General features: G+C 36.8%; 3 protein-coding genes across 6 annotated transcripts; all 3 read left to right on the forward strand.

Moving 5' to 3' along the window:
* The first annotated feature begins 495 nt into the window (after positions 1–495).
* Positions 496–1,518, forward strand: LOC142548030 (uncharacterized). The gene has a single exon (XM_075656399.1). The coding sequence runs from the start codon at positions 544–546 to the stop codon at positions 1,369–1,371; it is 828 nt and encodes a 275-aa protein (XP_075512514.1). The 5' UTR covers positions 496–543; the 3' UTR covers positions 1,372–1,518.
* A 6,885-nt stretch (positions 1,519–8,403) lies between these two features.
* On the forward strand, positions 8,404–9,593 carry LOC142549947 (secreted RxLR effector protein 161-like). The gene is made up of 3 exons (XM_075659192.1): positions 8,404–8,949; positions 9,170–9,288; positions 9,533–9,593. Exons 1-3 carry the CDS (start codon positions 8,404–8,406, stop codon positions 9,591–9,593), a joined length of 726 nt encoding a protein of 241 aa, XP_075515307.1.
* Positions 9,594–16,701: 7,108 nt separating this feature from the next.
* On the forward strand, positions 16,702–19,142 carry LOC142548943 (protein NUCLEAR FUSION DEFECTIVE 6, mitochondrial-like). Of its 4 annotated transcripts, none has more exons than XM_075657593.1 (3): positions 16,702–16,973; positions 17,079–17,203; positions 17,605–18,006. In XM_075657593.1, the coding sequence occupies exons 1-3, from the start codon at positions 16,822–16,824 to the stop codon at positions 17,676–17,678; spliced, it is 351 nt and encodes a 116-aa protein (XP_075513708.1). In that variant the 5' UTR covers positions 16,702–16,821; the 3' UTR covers positions 17,679–18,006. The 4 variants fall into 4 exon arrangements, with proteins under 4 accessions (XP_075513708.1, XP_075513711.1, XP_075513710.1 ...); XM_075657596.1 differs by having other exon boundaries at positions 16,705–16,973; positions 17,529–17,668; XM_075657595.1 differs by lacking the exon at positions 17,605–18,006 and adding an exon at positions 18,866–19,142 and having other exon boundaries at positions 16,706–16,973.
* The last annotated feature ends 1,339 nt before the right edge of the window (positions 19,143–20,481 follow it).

Below are 20,481 nucleotides of genomic sequence, written 5' to 3' on the forward strand. Positions count from 1 at the left end.
TATAAAGACGTGAGGAAATTCTTCACACTTAATTTTCTTTATGAAATTCTTAGCTACTGCTGGGCATGATCATAAATAATTTAAACTTGTATTCGCATACATGTTTGTTCGATCCTATCGCAGTGCATGCACGAGTCAAGATCTTGACATATGTCAATTTTTGACGCATCTCAAAATCCTGCTCGAACTCAAAATCTTAGTCTATGCAAATAGTGTGTGCACGGGTAGTCGAATTTTCCGATTAAAGAAACTATATATGTAAAATAAATTATTTGTACTAATTTTTAAAGTGATCATAATTGTCTTTCGCTATAAAGTACATTTAATTATAGGATAACGTAAATTTAGGCAATGTTTATTTATTTACATTATGTGTACATAATCATCAAACGGAAGACTATGGGACACAATTTTAATTCTCATTTAAAACCCATAAATTTATTTATTATTTTTTTTTTAAAAAAATGGCAATTATTTGAAAATTTTATTAATACAGGGGTTTGCAACCCTAACATAATACGTCGCACTTTCCAGCATCCTTCAATGGCTTCCTCTCCGGCGAAGAAAGTTTCCCTTCTTCTGCTCATTACCCTCTTATCGTGTACACGAACTCAGGCGAGAGACAACCAATTATTCAGCAAAGTCTCCGCCCCCGCTATTCCAGATCAAGAACTACCTCTGAATAACAATCAACAAGAAGAACCCAATTTCATCCAGCGGGAAAACGAAAATGGCTACGGCCTTTACGGCCATGAGTCCGGACAACTCCCTCCTTCCGCCACTGGAACCTCCTTACTCTACACTGAATCCGAAGTTCCCCTCCACAGGCACCTCCCTAAAAACTATAACCCTGAGGCATACGTCACAGAACAAGAAGGATACACAAGTGACAGCAACCAACAACATTCCTACACCAACAACCTTAAAAACTACTACCGCGACGCCGAAAAAAGCTACAACAACCAGCAGGAAGATGAAGAGACGACGAGCGAACCAGAACAGTACAGATATAACCATAACTATCAGTCCTACGGTGGAAGCAGTTTTAATAGTGAACCACAGGGGCTGAGGGACATCAGGTTACCGGGCCGCGGCCCCGCTCAGAACAGCCTGCGTGAGAACTACTTCTACAACGGCGGCGCAGATAACGGATTCCAGCCACAAGGAATGAGTGACACAAGATCCCTGGAAAATGGGAAATATTTCTACGATATCAACTCGGAAAAGTACAGCAACAACCACCCGTATGCAGTCTTGAACAAGGCGTACAATGACTACAGTGAAAGGAGTTATTATGGAGCCAGTGAAAACTCCATGAGAGAATCATATCAGAACCAGTATGAGTTCCAAGATGAAGGGAACATTCCTTGAATTTCGGCCGAACTAAATGCTGTGAAATGAAAGAATTTGCTCACCAAGTCATCGTCTTCTTTTGGTAAATTGGTGACGGTATATCGCGACTACAGATGTGTTGATGTTTCTTTTGCCTTTTTTTTTTAAAAAAAATATATATATATTAAGTTTCCCGTCTTTTAGTGAAGATTTGAAAAATGGGATTTTGCTCCTGTAATTATCTGAAAATGTTATTAAGCAAAAATTATAGTAAAAAGATGTCATGATTTATTTTTGTGAGACATATATATTCGATCCGATCTAATTCATGAAAAAATATTAGTTTTTATGTTTAAACTATTACTTTTCATGATAAGTATTAATCGAATTGACATGTCTCAAAATTGTTGTTCTAAATCGTGCTATATTTAATTCAAATAAGTTATGTTTAAACAAATTATTAAAATTTAAACGCATTAAACACCATGTATGAACAAAATACAATTAATCATTGATGAAACGATTGATTCAACTATTTTTTAAAAAAGAAATCGATTTCTCAATTAAACACCATGTATGAACAAAATACAATTAATCATTGATGAAACGATTGATTCAACTATTTTTTAAAAAAGAAATCGATTTCTCAATTAAACACTATGTATGAACAAAATACAATTAATCATTGATGAAACGATTGATTCAACTATTTTTTAAAAAAGAAATCGATTTCTCAAACACGATAAATGATTAAAATAATATATTAATTATTTTTAAATTTAATAAAAAAAGTAATTGAATGTTTTATCAATAATTAATTGTATTTTGTTCATCCATTATGGATAGTTTACTTAATTTTTAATTATTTGTGAAAACGAAACTTGTTTGAGAAAAGTATACCACAGTTTAGAATACAAGTGTAGCAGATGATTTTATCCTCAAATTTTTATTTTCATGTAAGATTCACACCTTAAATCTATGAACCCAATATGAAAGGAATTTTTCTGATCATGTAAATTATCTCGAAGGTCTGTATTATCCAAATGTTGGCATGAAAGGAATTCACATATACAGTCTGTGATTAATTTTGTGAGACGAATTTTCGAGACAATTCAACCATAAAAAATATTATTTTTTATGTCCAAAATATTGTTTTTCACTGTAAAATATAAATTTTGTTAGTTATATTATAAATAAATCAAATTTTGACGCGTACATGTCAATTTTTCAATGGTTTGAGACATTATCTATTCAGGTAGGCTCGAACAAATCATTTCTCGGCCCATGCTCATCACTCCGGAATCCCTCCTCCCCCAGCGCCGCCTCTATTGCCAACAAAAGCACCATCACTGGAAGGTGGTACTTAATGATCCAAGTTCTATTCGGATTAAAGTATGGATTAAATAGGATTAAAGTGTTATTGCTCAAGCAAATTCAAGTAATTATAAATTTCAGATGTTACAAAAAAAAAAAAAAAAAAAAAACTTAAATATGATATATTTGTACGATAACAAAAAAATATCATATTTGAAAAGTTAGTCATGACTTTTTATATATATAAAAATAATATAAAAATAACTAAAATATACCTAAAAATAAAGGGACAAAATTTTTTCGTTATTTTTTTAATTCAAAATATTTAATAATTTTGAGGTGTCAACACTTTTAATTCAATAAGTTTAGAATAAATTTTGAAATTAAAGTCATGGTCCTCTGTTATATTCATTTTTTTTATATAAATTAAAGTTCTTATGTTGACTCTATTTATTTTATGTTGATAGACAATAAATATTACAAAGTAATTAATATAAGCTCTTTTTGCAATGAACAAATTTACAAAAAAATTTGAATAATAACTTGGTTAAATAAAATTTTATTTTAAGATATTAAGATGGTTACTCTTCACATTTCTTTATATGGAATATTCTGATTAATTGAAAAAATTTAGTTTTCTATCTCATCGAAAAATAAAAAAATATGTGATAAGTTATAAAAATAAGAACGAAACGTTTTTTATTTGAAAAAAAAAATGCATATATTAAAATGAAATAAAAGTAGCAGTATTCAATTTAGTTTAAAATTGTTTTAATTTTTATTTTGTGTTATTTTATATTTATTGATATTTACAAAATTAATGATAATCGTTGAGTAGTTTTTGAAAATGTGTAATTTTTGGCAATATTCTAATTTAAGGATTATGAGTCATTAACAAAATTACTTAGAAAAAACAAAATATTAATATTGTCCACTAATACAACAAAAATAGGTCTCTTTTGAGACGGTATCACGAATCTTTATCTGTGAGACGGGTCAACCCTACCAATAGTCACAATAAAAAGTAATACTCTTAGCATAAAAAGTAATATTTTTTCATGGATGACTCAAATAAAAGATCCGTATCACAAAATACGACCCGTGAGATCGTCTCACACAAATTTTTGTCATACAACAAAAGGTAAAAGTGAAGTGTGTTTATAAAATAATAGCAATACAAGATATAACTCATTGCCCAATAAACTAGCCCAAAAATATTTATTTATGGAAAATATTTAAAAATATATTAAATTTATTTATTAGAGTACAATTTTGTCTAAATATATAATTTTGTTTTTAATGAATTAAATAAATATTTAAATTTATATTTATATTTATTAAGCTCGTTTAGATTCGAAAAAAGCTCGAATAAACTCGTGAGCTATGAATATATTTGTGATTAATGTTCGAGCTCAGCTCGATTAAAAATGATATAAGATCATGAGCCATGAATATTTATTTATTTAACAATATAAACCACAATAATTCAAATAAAATCTCAATATACTTTCTTGGAGAAATAGTTTTTTTGTCTAGTAACTTGTTCAATTTTATGTTATGGTCCAATAAATTTTGTTTTTATATGTTAACTTTTAATTTTATGCTATTTTGGTAAAATTATCAACGTGACATCGAAAAATACTGACATGATATCAAAAAATTTAAAGCTGGTATACGAAAATCAAATTTGAAAAATCAATAAAAAAAAATTCAAAATCAGAAAAATCACTGATAAAAAAATTATATATTCCCTGATTTATTTATAGACGCGACTAGACAAGTCCTTCGAGTCTGTACGTGCAGTAGGGTCCCAACCCTTTCTATCTCATGAAATGCTAATGAATGAAGAACATAAAATGTAAAATATAAGGAGACCGCAAACTTTCAATTCTTTTGCCATGGATTTTCTTCGATGGCTTTCTTGATCATTCTATGATTCCCCCCAATAGAACCAAGCCTCTCTGTAAAAAACTAATACTGTGGTCATGGAGGTACGTTGGTCCTCTTTTTTCCTCATATGAATTGTTCATAAGTTCTTTAAATTTCCTGTTAAATGAAATGTGAAGGTGTGTCTCTCAAGTTGGCACATAAAAAAGGGCCCAGCTCAACTACCGGGTAATTTATGGGTTGGTTGGAATCTAAATACCAAGGGAAAACAAACTTGGGAAACAACCGGATGGAGGCCAATGCGGTTATATAAAAGAAGAAAGAGAGAACACAATAGGAAGGCTTCACAGATACATTCAAAGAAGTTACAGAGGGACGCAAGGAGAGAAAAAGAAGGAGAGGAAGGCACAACAGCTTTCTGAGAGAGTTTCATAGCTTCTTCTCTTTGTATTTTTTTTGGTTTTTAACACAGGCTCTGTACTTGTAATCCATCTTTGATCAATACAATTTTGGTTGCTCTCCCGTGGACGTAGGCGAATTCCGCCGAACCACGTAAATACTTTTGCACTTTCTTCAGTAGCGTGAGTTGTGAGTAATCTGGCGTGCATGCATGAACATTGAGCAAGTCCAAGAACGATCGACAATATAAGGAACGAACTCTAACAAGTGGCGCCGTATGTGGGAACGAAGGAAAGGATGGGTTCGTTGAAATTTGACATTGAAAAATTCTCTGGAAAAAACGACTTTGGCTTGTCGAGGATCAAGATGCGTGCAATCTTGGTACAACAAGGATTGATCGAAGTGTTGGCAGGAGAAGCGAATATGTCAACAACACTAAAGGATACTGATAAGGCATCAATCTTGGAGAAGGCTCATAGCATGATAATCCTCAGCCTCGGGGATAAAGTTCTTCGAGAAGTCTCGAAAGAGAAGTCGGCAGAAGCAATCTGGAACAAGTTGGAAAAGTTGTATACGACAAAATCCTTGGCCAATCGTCTATACATGAAGCAGCGGTTGTATTATTTCAAGATCAGAGAGGAGAAAAGCATCTTAGATCAGATTGATGAGTTCAACAAAATCTTGGATGACTTGGATAATCTTGCAAACTTGAAGAAGAGGACAAAGCTCTGTTTCTATTGAATGCCCTACCACATACGTATGAAAATTTCAAGGAAGCAATGTTATATGGTAGAGAGAGATCAATTTCACTGGAAGAAGTCTTATCAGCAATCCAAGCTAAAGAACTTCAGAAGAAACATCACATCTCTATAGAACCCCAAGGTGAAATGCTTCATGTTCGAGGGAGGATAGAAAAAAGAACGCAAAGGGGTCCAATGAACAGATCAAGATCCAAGAATCAGGTCAAATACAAGTGCTTTAACTGTCATCGAGAAGGACATTTTAAAAGAAATTGTCCTGAAAAACATAGGAAGCCTCAAGACAGATCCAACACCAATGGTGAAGCAGCCATAGCATTAGATGGTTATGAATCAGCTGAAGCCCTCATGATCTCGGATCAAGATTCTAACACTGACTGGATTCTCGATTCGGGATGCACTTTCCATATCATGTGTCCAACTAAATCATGGTTCGAAAATTTGATTGAGGCTGATGAAGGGCTAGTGATACATGGAAACAATAAACCATGTAGGATAAAAGGCTCAGGTTCCATCAGATTAAGAATGTACGATGGACAAGATAGACTTGTCACTGAAGTAAGGTATGTTCCCGAACTAAAGAGAAATTTAATATCCCTAGGAACTCTTGACAGTGATGGTTTCATGTTTAAATCCGAGAATGGGACCTTGAGAGTAATGAAGGGATCCCTAGCTGTCATGAAAGCCATCAAGAAAAACTCCTTGTATGTACACCAAGGAAATACAGTAGTAGGAGGAAATGCTATGGCACAACAGGAAGAAAATCGAGCAAGCCTTTGGCACCAAAGGCTAGGCCATGTAGGTGAAAAGGGGCTGATGCAATTGGCCAAGAATAATTTGCTGTGTGGAGACAAAATTTAAGGGCTGGAATTTTGTGAAAATTGCATATTTGGGAAAGCTAAGAAAGTGCAGTTCGGTCAAGGAAAACACACAACAACCAAGCCTCTAGAATTTGTCCATTCAGACCTATGGAGGCCATCAAATACAACAACACATGGAGGAGGCAAGTATTTCATGTCCATAGTAGACGATTACTCAAGGAGGCTTTGGGTGTATGTATTAAAATCAAAGGATGAAGCTGCCATGAAATTTAAAGAATGGTTGCAGGCTACTGAAAACAAAATGGACCTAAAGCTCAAGCACCTCCGCACAGATAATGGGCTGGAATTCTTCTCAGAATCATTCAAGGAAGTATGCGGGGTAAAGGGGATTACAAGACATAGAACAGCTACTGGAAATCCACAACAAAACGGGGTAGCAGAAAGAATGAATCGCACACTGCTAGAACGTGTTAGATGCATGATTATAAGTGCAGGACTTCCAAAATCATTTTGGGGAGAAGCCATTCATACAGCATGCTATCTAATCAATAGATGCCCCTCAAGTGCAATAAATTTTAAAACACCAATGGAATTATGGACAGGAACTCCAGGAGAATACTCACACCTATGAGTATTCGGTTGCTTGGCATATGCACATATTAAGCAAAGCAAACTTGAAGCAAGAGCCTTGAGATGTATTCTTATAGGTTATCCAGATGAAGTTAAAGGATATAAAGTATGGAATTTGGAAGCTACTGGACCAAGGTGTTTTAATACAAGGGACATCACATTCGATGAAACCAAGATGGGGTATAAACTGAAAGATGAGTCTACTGCCTTGGCTAAAACAAGCCTACCCGAAACACAAATTGAGGTGGAGACCAACAAGAAATCACCTCAAAAGGAAACTGATGGACCCACTGAAACTCAAGAGGAGATTGTAGAATATGATCCACCAAATCATAATCTTCAAACTTATACTCTAGCAAAATACATAGTAAGAAGAGAAGTGAGACCCCCACAAAGGTATGCACATGCTGACTTAACATGGTATGCCCTCACTGTTGCTGATGAAGTTGAGTTTTTTGAACCATCAAGCTATGAGGAAGCTGTCACATGCAAAGAAAAGGGAAGTTGGGAAGCTACTATGGATGAGGAAATAAACTCACTCATGAAAAATAAAACATGGCAGCTAGTGGATAGACCGAAAGGTAAAAGAGTGCTTGGGTGTAAATGGATATACAAAATAAAGGAAGACTTGCAAGGAAAAGGAAAAGAAAAATTCAAGTACAAATCCAGACTAGTTGCAAAGGGATACACCCAAATGGAAGGACTAGACTTCAATGAGATCTTTTCCCCAGTAGTCAAGCATTGTTCCATAAGGATTATACTTGCCCTAGTAACTCAAGTGGATATGGAACTTGAGCAACTTGATGTGAAGACATTGTTCCTACATGGAGAACTTGAAGAGACCATTTATATGGATAAACCGAAGGGATTAGAAGGAAAAAGGATATGAACAGAAAGTGTGCCTACTGGAAAAATCACTCTATGGACTGAAACAAAGCCCAAGGCAATGGTATAAACGATTTTATGAATTCATGCTGAGAATAAACTTTAAAAGGAGCAGCTATGACAGCTGTGTCTACTTTAAAAGGAAAGAGAATGGTGTGATGACCTATCTTCTGCTGTATGTTGATGATATGCTCATAGCAAGCGTGAGCAAGTCGGAAATACAAGCATTAAACCACCAGCTTAGCTCAGAATTCGAAATGAAGGACTTGGGGAAGGCCAAATGAATCCTTGGAATGGAGATTACAAGGAATAGAGAGTATAAAAATCTGTTCTTATGCCAAGAATCATACATAAAGAAAGTGTTAAAACGATTCAATATGCATGAAGCTAAGGCAGTAAGTACACCTCTAGAACAACACTTCAAACTCTCTATTGCACAGTCACCATCAGGTACAGAGGAAAAGGAAAGAATGATGCATATCCCGTATGCAAACAGGGTGGGAAGCATCATGTATGGAATGGTGTGCAGCCGACCAGACTTAGCACATTCAATAAGCCAAATTTCCAGGTTTATGGCTGATCCTGGAGAAAATCATTGGGAGGCGTTAAAGTGGACATTGAGGTACTTGAAAGGAACATCTAAGCTTGGATTGATGTTCCAAGGACAAAAGGAAAACTCATCACAGCCACTTGAAGGATATGTGGACTCAGATTTTGCCGGAAATCTAGATACCAGAAAGTTCATAACAAGATACATTTTTACACTATATGGTACTACCATCAGCTGGAAAGCGTCACTTCAATCGGTGGTAGCCCTATCAACAACTGAGGCAGAGTTCATAGCTGTCACGGAGGTAGTTAAGGAAGCTATCTGGTTAAAAGGCCTGATAACAGAGTTGGGAGTTCATCAAGAACAGGTTGTGGTAAACTGTGATAATCAAAGTGCTATACACTTATCAAAGCACCAGATATTCCATGAATTCTCAAAGCATATTGATGTCAAGTTGCATTAAGTAAGGGATATCATCTCTAAGGGAGAGATAAAACTTGAAAATATAGCAACGGAAGACAACCATGCTGACATGCTAACAAAACCACTGCCTTTGGTCAAGTTTAGACATTGCTCGACCTTGATCAATGCAGTACCACAGGAATAATAAGTGGTGGAAAAGGAGAGTAGCCAATCTTGGAGACAAGGTGGAGATTTGTGAAGGTGTGTCTCTCAAGTTGGCACATGGAAAAGGGCCCAGCTCAACTACCTGGTAATTGATGGGTTGGTTGGAATCTAACTACCAAGGGGAAACAAACTTGGGAAACAACCGGATGGAGGCCAATGCGGTTATATAAAAGAAGAAAGAGAGAACACAATAGGAAGGCTTCACAGATACATTCAAAGAAGTTACAGAGGGACGCAAGGAGAGAAAAAGAAGGAGAGGAAGGCACAACAGCTTTCTGAGAGAGTTTCATAGCTTCTTCTCTTTGTATTCTTTTTGGTTTTTAACACAGGCTCTGTATTTGTAATCCATCTTTGATCAATACAATTTTGGTTGCTCTACCGTGGACGTAGGCGAATTCCGCCGAACCACGTAAATACTTTTGCACTTTCTTCAGTAGCGTGAGTTGTGAGTAATCTGGCGTGCATGCATGAACATTGAGCAAGTCCAAGAACGATCGACAAGATAAGGAACGAACTCTAACATGAAATTTGGCTGCATTTTAAAAAATAAAGAAATGGGGTTCAGAAACCAGAAATTTTGGTACTGTGGCGTGGTTTTGTTTGGCTCTAACTTTACAGGGGGATGACATACCAAATGGGTGGCCGCTTGGTCTTGGAAACACGAACTCTACAATAAGAGTGACATATACCTCTCTGATGGCGCCGCCGATGCCACGAAATCTGCTACTTTCTTGTGCCTCTGTCGTTCAGTAACGCTCCTCCAGTTTTTCTTCGTTGTCATCGTCTAATCTTGAGACTGAGGTAGCTCGTAGATTTACTTGCCAAGTAAGCTTGCCAAGTAAGCAAAGTAGGTTTTTTTGTGAGATGATTATGAATTTTTTTGGTAAAAGAAAAAGTAAAATTTTTTAATAGACGATCCAAATAAAATATATTTCTCACAAAATTGACTTATAATACCGTCTCACATGAACTGTTGTCAAAAGCAGAATTTATACATGGCATCTATAGTTTCATTAGTTCTTTTTCAAGTGATGTTTTCCTGGTGATTATCCTAATATTATGACCGTAGTATTTTTGAAATCTACTTATTCAATTCCTTCATTTATTGAATACTAATAATTTTATACCAATGACTTGTAGTTCTTCTGACACCAAGTTCGGTATCCAGTTAAATCTGTTGGTCCCACGTGCAGAATTTGAGATAATAAAAATCCGAAAATAAAGAATAAACTGGACACCGAGATTTACGTGGAAAACCCCTAAAAATTATTAGGGTAAAAACCACGGGCAAGATGAAAAGAATTTCACTATAATATTTTGTGGTGTACAACTCACTCAATGTGTTTCCAAAGAGAACACACACTCTCTTAATACAGGAGAACAAACACCTCACAAATATTATAGAACTAAGCACTCAAATGCTTATAAGATGAGAGAAAACTCGAAGAATGGATGATTTCAGAATGAAGGGGAGAGCTCTATTTATAGAGCCTCCTGTCAATGTAAAGACGCGTATAAAACGCGTCTTCTTAAATTTCCGTCTGAAATCCCTCGCATTATTTTGAGCAGCCCACGTTTTTTACACATGCATTTAATCATTACAGGAAATGCAATAAATGCATTTCCTATTTGCATTATTTACCGACATTTCTCCCACGTGGAGATTTGATTGAGAATCAAACACATCTTCACACATCCTTTCAATCTTACCATTCCATGCTCCTTACGTTTCTGCTAGACCACTTGAGGATCCACACCACTCAAACTTATCAGTGTTCACTGGCTTGGTCAAAAAATCAGCTATGTTATTCTTCGTATGGATCTTCTGCATATCCACACTTTCTTCTTCTACTACTTCCCGCACAAAATAAAATTGTACTATAATGTATTTCGTCCTGGAATGAAAGGATGGATTCCTTGCGATGTGCAAGGAACTCTGACTGTCACAAAACAAAGAAACATTTTCTTGTTTGTGCCTGATCTCCTCCAATAACCTTTTGATCCATATTGCCTCTTTGCAACCTTGAGTACCTGCCATGTATTCTGCCTCTATTGTAGATAACGCCACAACTGTCTGCAGTTTTGAAACCCAGTTTACTGCTCCCCCTGCAAGTGTAAACACATAACCAGTAGTAGATTTCCTCTTATCAGGATCACCTGCATAATCTGAATCAACAAAGCCCCTGAGTGTAAAATCTGATCCTTCATAACATAATGCAGCATTCGAGGTACCCTTAATATATCTAAGGATCCTCTTAACAGTGCTCCAATGCTCTCGTCCAGGATTCGCCATATACCGACTAACTGCTCCCACTGCTTGAGCAATGTCCGGTCTTGTACAGATCATGGCGAACATCAAACTTTCTACTGCAGATGCATATGGTACTTGAGACATTTCCATCCTCTTTGCTTCACTGCTAAGACACATATCGGAGGATAACTTGAAGTTAATAGGAAGATGGGTCGATATTGGCTTACTATCTTGCATGTTGAAGCGTTGCAAGACTTTCTTCAAATAATTTTTCTGGGAAAGCCAAATCTTTCTGTTATTTCTATCTTGGTGAACTTGCATCCCTAGAATCTTGTTTGCTGGTTCTAAGCCCTTCATATCAAATTCTCTAGCCAACTGTGCCTTCAATCCTTGGACCTGATCTTTGTTGGGGCCTGCTACCAACATGTCGTCCACATACAACAACAAAATAATATAATCATCACCAGATCTCTTGAAATATGTACAAGAGTCTGCACTCAGTCTGTTGTATCCAAGACTCATGAAATAGGAATCAAATCTCTTGTACCAACACCTCGGCGCCTGTTTGAGATCGTACAGAGATTTCTTCAATCCTGCAAACCAAGTTCTCTTTGCCTTTTTCTGGAAAACCTTCTGGCTGGAGCATATATATTTCTTCTTCAAGATCTCCATGAAGAAATACCGTTTTCACATCTAGCTGTTCTAGATGTAGGTCAAACACCGCACACAATGCCAACACCACTTCTGACTGTTGTAAGCCGAACCATAGGAGAAAATATCTCATTGAAGTCAATGCCTTCTTTCTGAGCATACCTTTTTACCACCAATTTAGCACGATACTGCTCCACTTGGTTATTGCCATCACGCTTGATCTTATAGACTCATCTGTTTCCAATAGGCTTTCCTTTCTCGTGGTAGTGTAACAAGATCCCAAGTTTTATTTATGTCTAATGCCTCCAACTCTTCTTGCATTGCTATCATCCACAAAGATACATCCGAGCTTTGAGTAGCCTCGTGGAAACTCGATGGCTCACCATCCTCTGATAATAGACAATATGCAATGTTGCTTTCAGTGACATAATCTGAAAGCCAACCTGGTGGTCTTCTGTCTCGAATTGACTGCCTCACATTGGAAACCTCAGACTCAACATGCTCTTGTTCTTCGTGCTCTGGTATTGCTTCACAAGAAACCTGACCTTCGTCCGTCTTATTTTCCACCTGAAATATAGTAGTTTCTGAATTCAATGTGCCTTTGTCTTCGTTTACTTTATCTTCCTCGAAGATAACATCCCTGCTGATGACAAGCTTGTGAACAGTAGGATCCCACAAGCGAAACCCCTTTACTCCATCAGCATAACCCAAGAAGATACATTTTCTGGATTTCGAATCCAACTTCGATCTTTCTTGCTCATTGTACAGAACGTACACATGACTTCCAAATGTATGCAAATGAGAATAATCCGTTGGCTTCCCGGTACACATCTCCATCGGAGTCTTCAGATCAATCGCCACTGAAGGAGAACGATTGATAATATAACAAGCGGTTTAGATTGCCTCCGCCCAAAATGACTTGTCTAGACCTGCAGTCCTCAACATAGCTCTTGTTCTGTCCAACAAGGTTCTATTCATCCGCTCCGCCACTCCATTCTGTTGAGGTGTGTAAGCCGTCGTGAATTGTCTCTTGATGCCCTCATGTTGACAATATGCATCAAATTCATCACTGGTATATTCTCCTCCATTGTCAGTCCTCAAACACTTGATTTTATTTTCAGAATCAAGTTCAACCCGCGCTTTAAAATCTTTGAAGATCTGGAAAACATCTGATTTCTTCTTGATTGGATACACCCAACATCTCCTAGAAAAATCATCAATGAACGAGACAAAGTATCTCGCTCCTCCTAGGGATACAACCGGTGCTTGCCAAACATCCGAATGAATCAGCTCCAATATGCTTTTGCTCCTGGCAGTAGAAGTGCCAAACTTTAATATGTGTTGTTTACTGGTAACACAGTGCTCACAAAAGGGTAGTGACACTTTTGTAAGTCCCGGCAGCAGCTTCCGTTCTGAGAGAATTTTCAACCCCCGTTCTGACATATGCCCGAGCTTTCTATGCCATAATACTGTTAATTCTTCTCATGAACCAATTGATGCAACAACTAGTTCTGCCTCTTTGTGTGTTTCTCCCAAAAGTACATACAGATTTGCAGCAACCTTTTCCGCCTTCATAACCACAAGCGCGCCTTCACAATTTTCATGATCCCGTTCTCGATACGAGTTTTGCACCCGATGTCATCCAATTGCCCCAAGGACAAAAGATTTTTCGTCATTCCTTTCACATGTCGTACCTCCTGTATGGTGCGAATGGTGCCATCAAACATTTTAATTTTGATAGTACCGACCCCAGCGATTTCCAAGGCATGATCATTTCCCATGAATACAGATCCTCCTGAGACTGGTTCATAATGATCAAACCATTCTCTCCGAAACGTCATGTGCCACGTCGCTCCTGAATCCATAATCCATGTATCACAAAATTTGTGCCTGCCTTCTGCAATAGTTGCTGCTTCGCTGAATAATATTTCACCACAGCCTGAAGTACTGGCCACATTTCCTTGAGAGCTTTTATCGATACTCGTACACTCTTTCTTGAAGTGCCCTTTACCACCACATTTAAAGCAGTAAATATTTTTCTTCTTACTTCTCGACTTTGATCTACCTCGCCTTTGGCTCCCACTGGAGTCACGGTCCATAAATCTTTCTCTCATCATCGGCAAAGCCTCTGCCTGCTTCGAAGTTACCAACCTGTCTTCCTTATTTTTGCGCCGGCTTTCTTCTCCGAGAACCGCAGTCAAGACATCATCGAATTTTAGAACGCCCATAAGAATATTGTTGGTTATGTTGATGATAAGTTGATCATATGAATCTGGTAGACTTTGAAGTAGAAGCTCCGCACGTTCATTTTCCCCTATTTTATGCCCCATGGAAGTGAGTTGGGCAAATAGAGTATTTAGTGTGTTGATATGGTCGGTCATCGATGAGGATTCCGCCATCCGAAGAGTATAAAGCCTTCTCTTTAGGAAAATCATGTTGTGTAGCGACTTGACCTCGTACATCTTTGTCAGAGTATCCCAGATAAATTTGGCTGTTTTTTTATCTCAGAGATACTTGACAAAACTTCGTCAGCTATAGCCAAGTGTAAATTGACAACAGCATTATCATTCATCTTGTTCCACTTTTCATCGTCCGTAATTTCCACTGGTCTATCTCCAATAGCCGCCAAGCAATTCTCCTTTCTTAAAACTGCTTGTATCTTTATTTTCTACAGCATAAAATTGCTTCCGTTGAACTTTGTTATCTCATACCTTCCCGCCATTATGTCTACAACAATTTAGTAGACATGACAAAATTAATCCCGCCTTAAATAAAAAATCTCAAAAAATCTTTTCTGATGTGGAAGATCAGTCTAGGCTGCAACCACAGATCATACTTAGAATTTTAAGAAATTTTAAACCAAGGCTCTGATACCACTTGTTGGTCCTACGTGCGGAATTTGAGATAATAAAAACCCGAAAATAAAGAATAAACTGGACACCGAGATTTACGTGAAAAACCCCTAAAAATTATTAGGGTAAAAACCACGGGCAATATGAAAAGAATTCCACTATAATATTTTGTGGTGTACAACTCATTCACTGTGTTTCCAAAGAGAACACACACTCTCTTAATACAGGAGAACAAACACCTCACAAATATTATAGAACTAAGCACTCAAATGCTTAAATTTCCGTCTGAAATCCCTCGCATTATTTTGAGCAGCCCACGTTTTTTACACATGCATTCAATCATCACAGGAAATGCAGTAAATCGTGACCCTTTCTTTAACTTAAAAAAATACTAATAATCTCATGACTTTATTGTAAGGTAGAAATTGGTATCTCACATGGTGAATTTTTAGTATTAATGGAGTTAAATAAATTGTACTACTGTGTTTGTAGTCCACAGCATCTTTCTTTCCAGACCAAAGTGTGTCTCTCGGCTGGCTATTCGGAATTAGGGACAAAGGAGGAAACGAGCAACGTTGTGTTATTCATACACCGAATGTCGTCACCGGGTCCGAGCTAGGAACACACAATGGCCATGGAAATTCTCAAGGGCTTTGTGTTCCTCTTCTACATCTAGTTGGGAGATTGAGTCGAAGAAGAAGCACTTCCGGAAATTAATGCATGACATATAGTCTTCTGTAACAATAATTCTTTTTTCCATAATAATATTGGGCATGTGTGTATGTTGCAATTTATTCGATGCCTCTAAGATCCAATGGTCCAAAGAGGGCTACGTCTTATTTTCAACTCGATCAATATACTGTATCATACGAAAAAAATAAACGGGTCCAAATAGGGTTTTGGTAAGTATGTTGCATGGATGTGGACAATGTGGTAGTGCACAAAATTCTGTGATTTTAACATGGATTTCAGCCAATATTTTTGGGGTTGGATCTCACCCCTTATTTAAAAATCAACGTTTTTTGTAGAGATACATTGCATTAACATTAGTTTCATCAATTTGCCGTGAATTAAACATGTCAAAATAGGCTACATTCGTCTCACCAGTTTAAAATACCTGAGTTGAGTCTAAATGACAGGTTGACCCACCGTTCCCGTCCTACCTCATGGTGGGTTGCGGCGGCGGTTTCGGGTTGACTCGTCTAACATGTCAAAATACATATAAAATTTGTTAAGGTCACTGTCACTTATAATAGATTAGTTATGTTGATAATTTCTCAATCGGTTAAAAATACGGGCAGAACATCTTGGCCCCACTGGTCCCTTTTTTCATCTCTAGATTGAATCGAATATACTATTTTCTTGAAATGAATATTTATTTTTAGGCATTGAGGCAAGATGAAGAATTACCATTGGTGAAATAAAACTGGGAATATGATGGATATGACTTCTATATCATTTTTACTCAAATTACACTCATTTGGATTACAATGTAACATCTTGTGTTCTAATTAACTATATAACTTAGCCCACTTGGACTATTAATTACATCATTAATTTTAATAATTTTTAAATAACTTAATTTATCAACTGTTTTTAATTATAAGTATAATTTTGGAATTAAAATATATATTGCAATTAAAAATGTTAGATATACTTAATAGTTTGAATATTAAATTTAACTATGATTTGAATATATATACCTAAAGATTAAAATAAAATAAAATAAAAAATACATTTTTTATGGGAAAAAAATGTGAACCAGTAGTACTTGCAGGCTGCAGCAAACTAGAATCCCAACAAAAAGCCCTAAATCCAATTATCTCTTCTGCGCACATCTCCGATTACTCCACCGTCCCCCGCCATGGCCACCGTCGCCGCCAGGTCAGTCATGCGATTGACCGCCGAAACCTCTCGAATCGCCGCCATTAGAATCTCCGCCGGAGTAAAAACCAAGGCTGCTCCCTCGCCATTCCGAGTATCATCTAGAACACCGCTAACTGCTCGCATGTTCAGGTTTTAAATGCGTGATTTATCGATTATTGCAATTCAACGTGTGATAGACGTAATTCGTGGTTTACGATCACAATCATTGAATATGTCGATCGGTATTTGAGCTAGGACCCCTGTGGAGTTGAGTGGCGTTAGCTTGGTGTCAATGTTACCGTATCACACTGCAACAGCATCCGCACTGCTTAAATCCAAGCTTTCTGTTGCTCCTCATGGACACGCTTGGACTCTAGAAGGTAAATTTCGTCTTTACCGCGTGCACATTAATTTGGTTTTGGTGTTTCAGTTATTTTTTCCTAGCAAGCAATTACTTTGATGCTATTATGTTGTTACATGATACTATTTCGCGAGTCGAAAGGAAATGGGCATTCATAGCAGTTGTGGAAGTCAAAACTGTAAATTCTGCTTAATGGACATAACCTGAAAATAGTGTTTGTTTGATTAACTTTTCCCAGACGAATTTCTTGTCTTCCTATATTTCTTGTCTTTTCATACCTTTTACATTCTCTTGTTTGGTATACAGCATTACTCTCTCAAAATATAGGAAGTTTTTTGCTGTAGGAAAATAGAGGACTAGATATGAAGGTCATGAGAAAGCGGTGATCTGATCTCATTTCTTGTTCTGTTCTGATCATAGAGACGGACCAAGTTGTGTCAATTCTTGCTATATTAGGTTGTGAAGCCTCCAAAGATGTATATGCCAATAAATGAGCTCCCTTCAATCAAATTGTCCTTGCTGAATGCAAGAGGCTCTTTACCACTTAAAGGTCTGTACGTATCTGGATAACCTTGGCCTTCAAGATTTTTAGATTCCGGGGGAGCAACGATACATTGTACTAATGGCCAGCCCACAAAAATCAACTAAACTGATTAAGAAATTCAAGCCATTATCGAAGATTCTCCAAATTAGATGGTGGGTGAAGGAAGCTTGTAATTATGCCTTTTATAGACTCTTAGTGGTTCCAGAAACTTTGTTGTTACTTTGTATGATAGACTGCATGTATGCAAAAAGTCTTTAATCACATTTATTTTTACTCTCATCTCTTTGGGAAGTTTCAGAGTACTCCTTGGAATCTTTTCAAACGATCCAAATACTTTATGGAAAAAATGTTTGGCAAATCCAATTATTGCTAATCTAAGTATGGAGCAGCTTTAGAGACTGATGATGAATTGAATTGACAAATTGGCCATATGATAACTGGATGACACGAGAACTCTGTAACTTGAAACTTCTGTTTGTTCTTAGATTTTATTGGTTTTTTTATATTTGAACTTCATGTGCTTATACTGGACCATACATGTGAACCTCAATCTCTGTGAGAAGATGAAATTAATCTGTCAGCTGCATTTATTGCTGACTCAGTAATCTATAGACAATGCTGATGTGTGGTATTCATCAGATTGCAAAGATGATGTATGATGAATGATGGACGGTCAAAGGGGGAGTTTTATTTACTTGATCACACTAGGAGAATGCCTGATGTTAGAGTCAGAACGAGCTCAGCACAGAAAATCTTGAGTTATTTTCCTTTGTTTTTTTTGTTTTTTGGTTGGATGATGAAACTTGATATAAAGAGCAAGTTGATAATTCGCAGTGATTTGTTACTATTGTTATTTGTAATTTCAAGCAGTAGTTTTCCTTGTAAATTTTTATTTGTGCTATTTTTCTATTTGGGCTTCTGATTGCCGCTCATTGGCTGAAATTGGACCTGAAGGTTTTTCACATTCTACCTGTTTTTCTTTTTAAGCTGACATTGTATTTTCAGTTTGTGAGTCTCAGGGGTCCTAAAGTTTAGGGGATCATGTCCGTGTTCTCTTTGCTTCTTGCTCAACTTTTAGCTATGCGTGGCTACACATGCTATTCTCTTTACAAAACACACTGTTTTCCTGCATTGTAGATGGATGATGTTAGAATGTGGTGAGATGGGTGTTGGAGATCCACGGGCGTCAGTGTCGCATGAAATGTCGGAAACAAGCGAATCTAGGATAGCCATCAATCAGTCGAACCAAGTGTCACCCATAGTTATGGTGACTATATTACCTTTGATAAAATTAAGAAACCAGCTTATGATCGATACAAGTTTCTGATTTTTCCCATTCCGAGGTTGTATACCACTTTTAACTTTCAGTTGGAAGAAATACGCCCTATAAGGGCGATCTCTTCGAGTTGCAATATCTCACATTAAGCTTTTCAGTTAGTTTCTCACATGCGGCAGCACACGAACCAAAGTCGACCTTAAGTGGTATACTACTTGAATATGACTTGAAAAACAGACGTGAATATTTAAACTTGAGTTTGAGTTCAATAGATTATAGATTTTTGAGGTCGAGCTGAATGGCGCACAACAGGCTCGATTTTCTCTAAAACATCAATTGAGGTCGAGTTGAGCTCGGTTGTAAACTTGTGAAAATATCCTTAAATTTTGTGGAATTAATTGTTAAATATTTTCTTTATGATAAATTTAGGGAAGAATCGTAATGTATATTATTTTTATAAAGTTATTTCGCTAATTCGAAGATCCGAGCTCATCTCGAAACAATTATTGATTACAAGCTTGAGGGCTTGATTATACCATGGCTTCTTATTGTTTCCAAGTCCAGTCAGCTTGAGCGCATATAGCTGAAACCCAAAACATCACTCATTTCTATTATTTTTTTAATTGCCCGTATTAGACATTTAAAATGGATCCAACCGACAGACTGATTTTTTTACTTTCAGATATAGTGTGGCGATTTCTCACAAAACCGTATATCCAAAATCCCAGAGCCAAAAACAAGCGAGAAGATGCACAAAAAGGCAGCAAAAATTTCTGGTCTAACGCTAAGGAGCGATACTACAAGACAATCTTCTTGACACGCCCACTATGAAGCCAAAGTTAAATATGTTAGCTACCCTTGCACGGAAAAGAAACAAGAACAGATGAACATGTATACCAAAATCACAATTAATAACATGATAAATTGAACAATCAAATGGCATCAAGGTTGAGTCACTTTCCAGATTCTTCGACGACATTAACCAGCTCGTACTCAACTAAGGAAAGATTGTTGTCCACTTTGACCACAAATTTTGCAGGCTCTGTAACTTAAACCAGACCCCGTTTATCAACGGCCAGCCTCATGGATCCCTTGAACATGTCAATCTTTGCATTCCGTAGTATCACAGTATTACCTGGCTGCATCAACTCAACTGTACGAAAATGGCAACTTTTCACCGGCAAAAATGGATGCATAATTCACAAAAAAAGTTTATATCCTTACACTGGAAATCTTTTAAAAAAAACTATAGCATCAAGAACTAAAATAGCATTCTGAATTGACTAACACACAGCGCAGCGATACAAGAAGAAAGAGGGAAGTGACAAACATCAACAAATGCAGTTTTCAACCAGCAGAAAGTCTTGAAATTTCTTTGGATAACCACAAAAGATTAAACAAAGAAGATATAAAAGAAACCTCTTCCAAACTCGCGAAGCAAAATAACGAAAGTAAATATGGAAAGGGAAAACATCAA

Source organism: Primulina tabacum, chromosome 6 (assembly GCF_025594145.1).
Source record: "Primulina tabacum isolate GXHZ01 chromosome 6, ASM2559414v2, whole genome shotgun sequence".
NCBI classification, from domain to species: domain Eukaryota; kingdom Viridiplantae; phylum Streptophyta; class Magnoliopsida; order Lamiales; family Gesneriaceae; genus Primulina; species Primulina tabacum.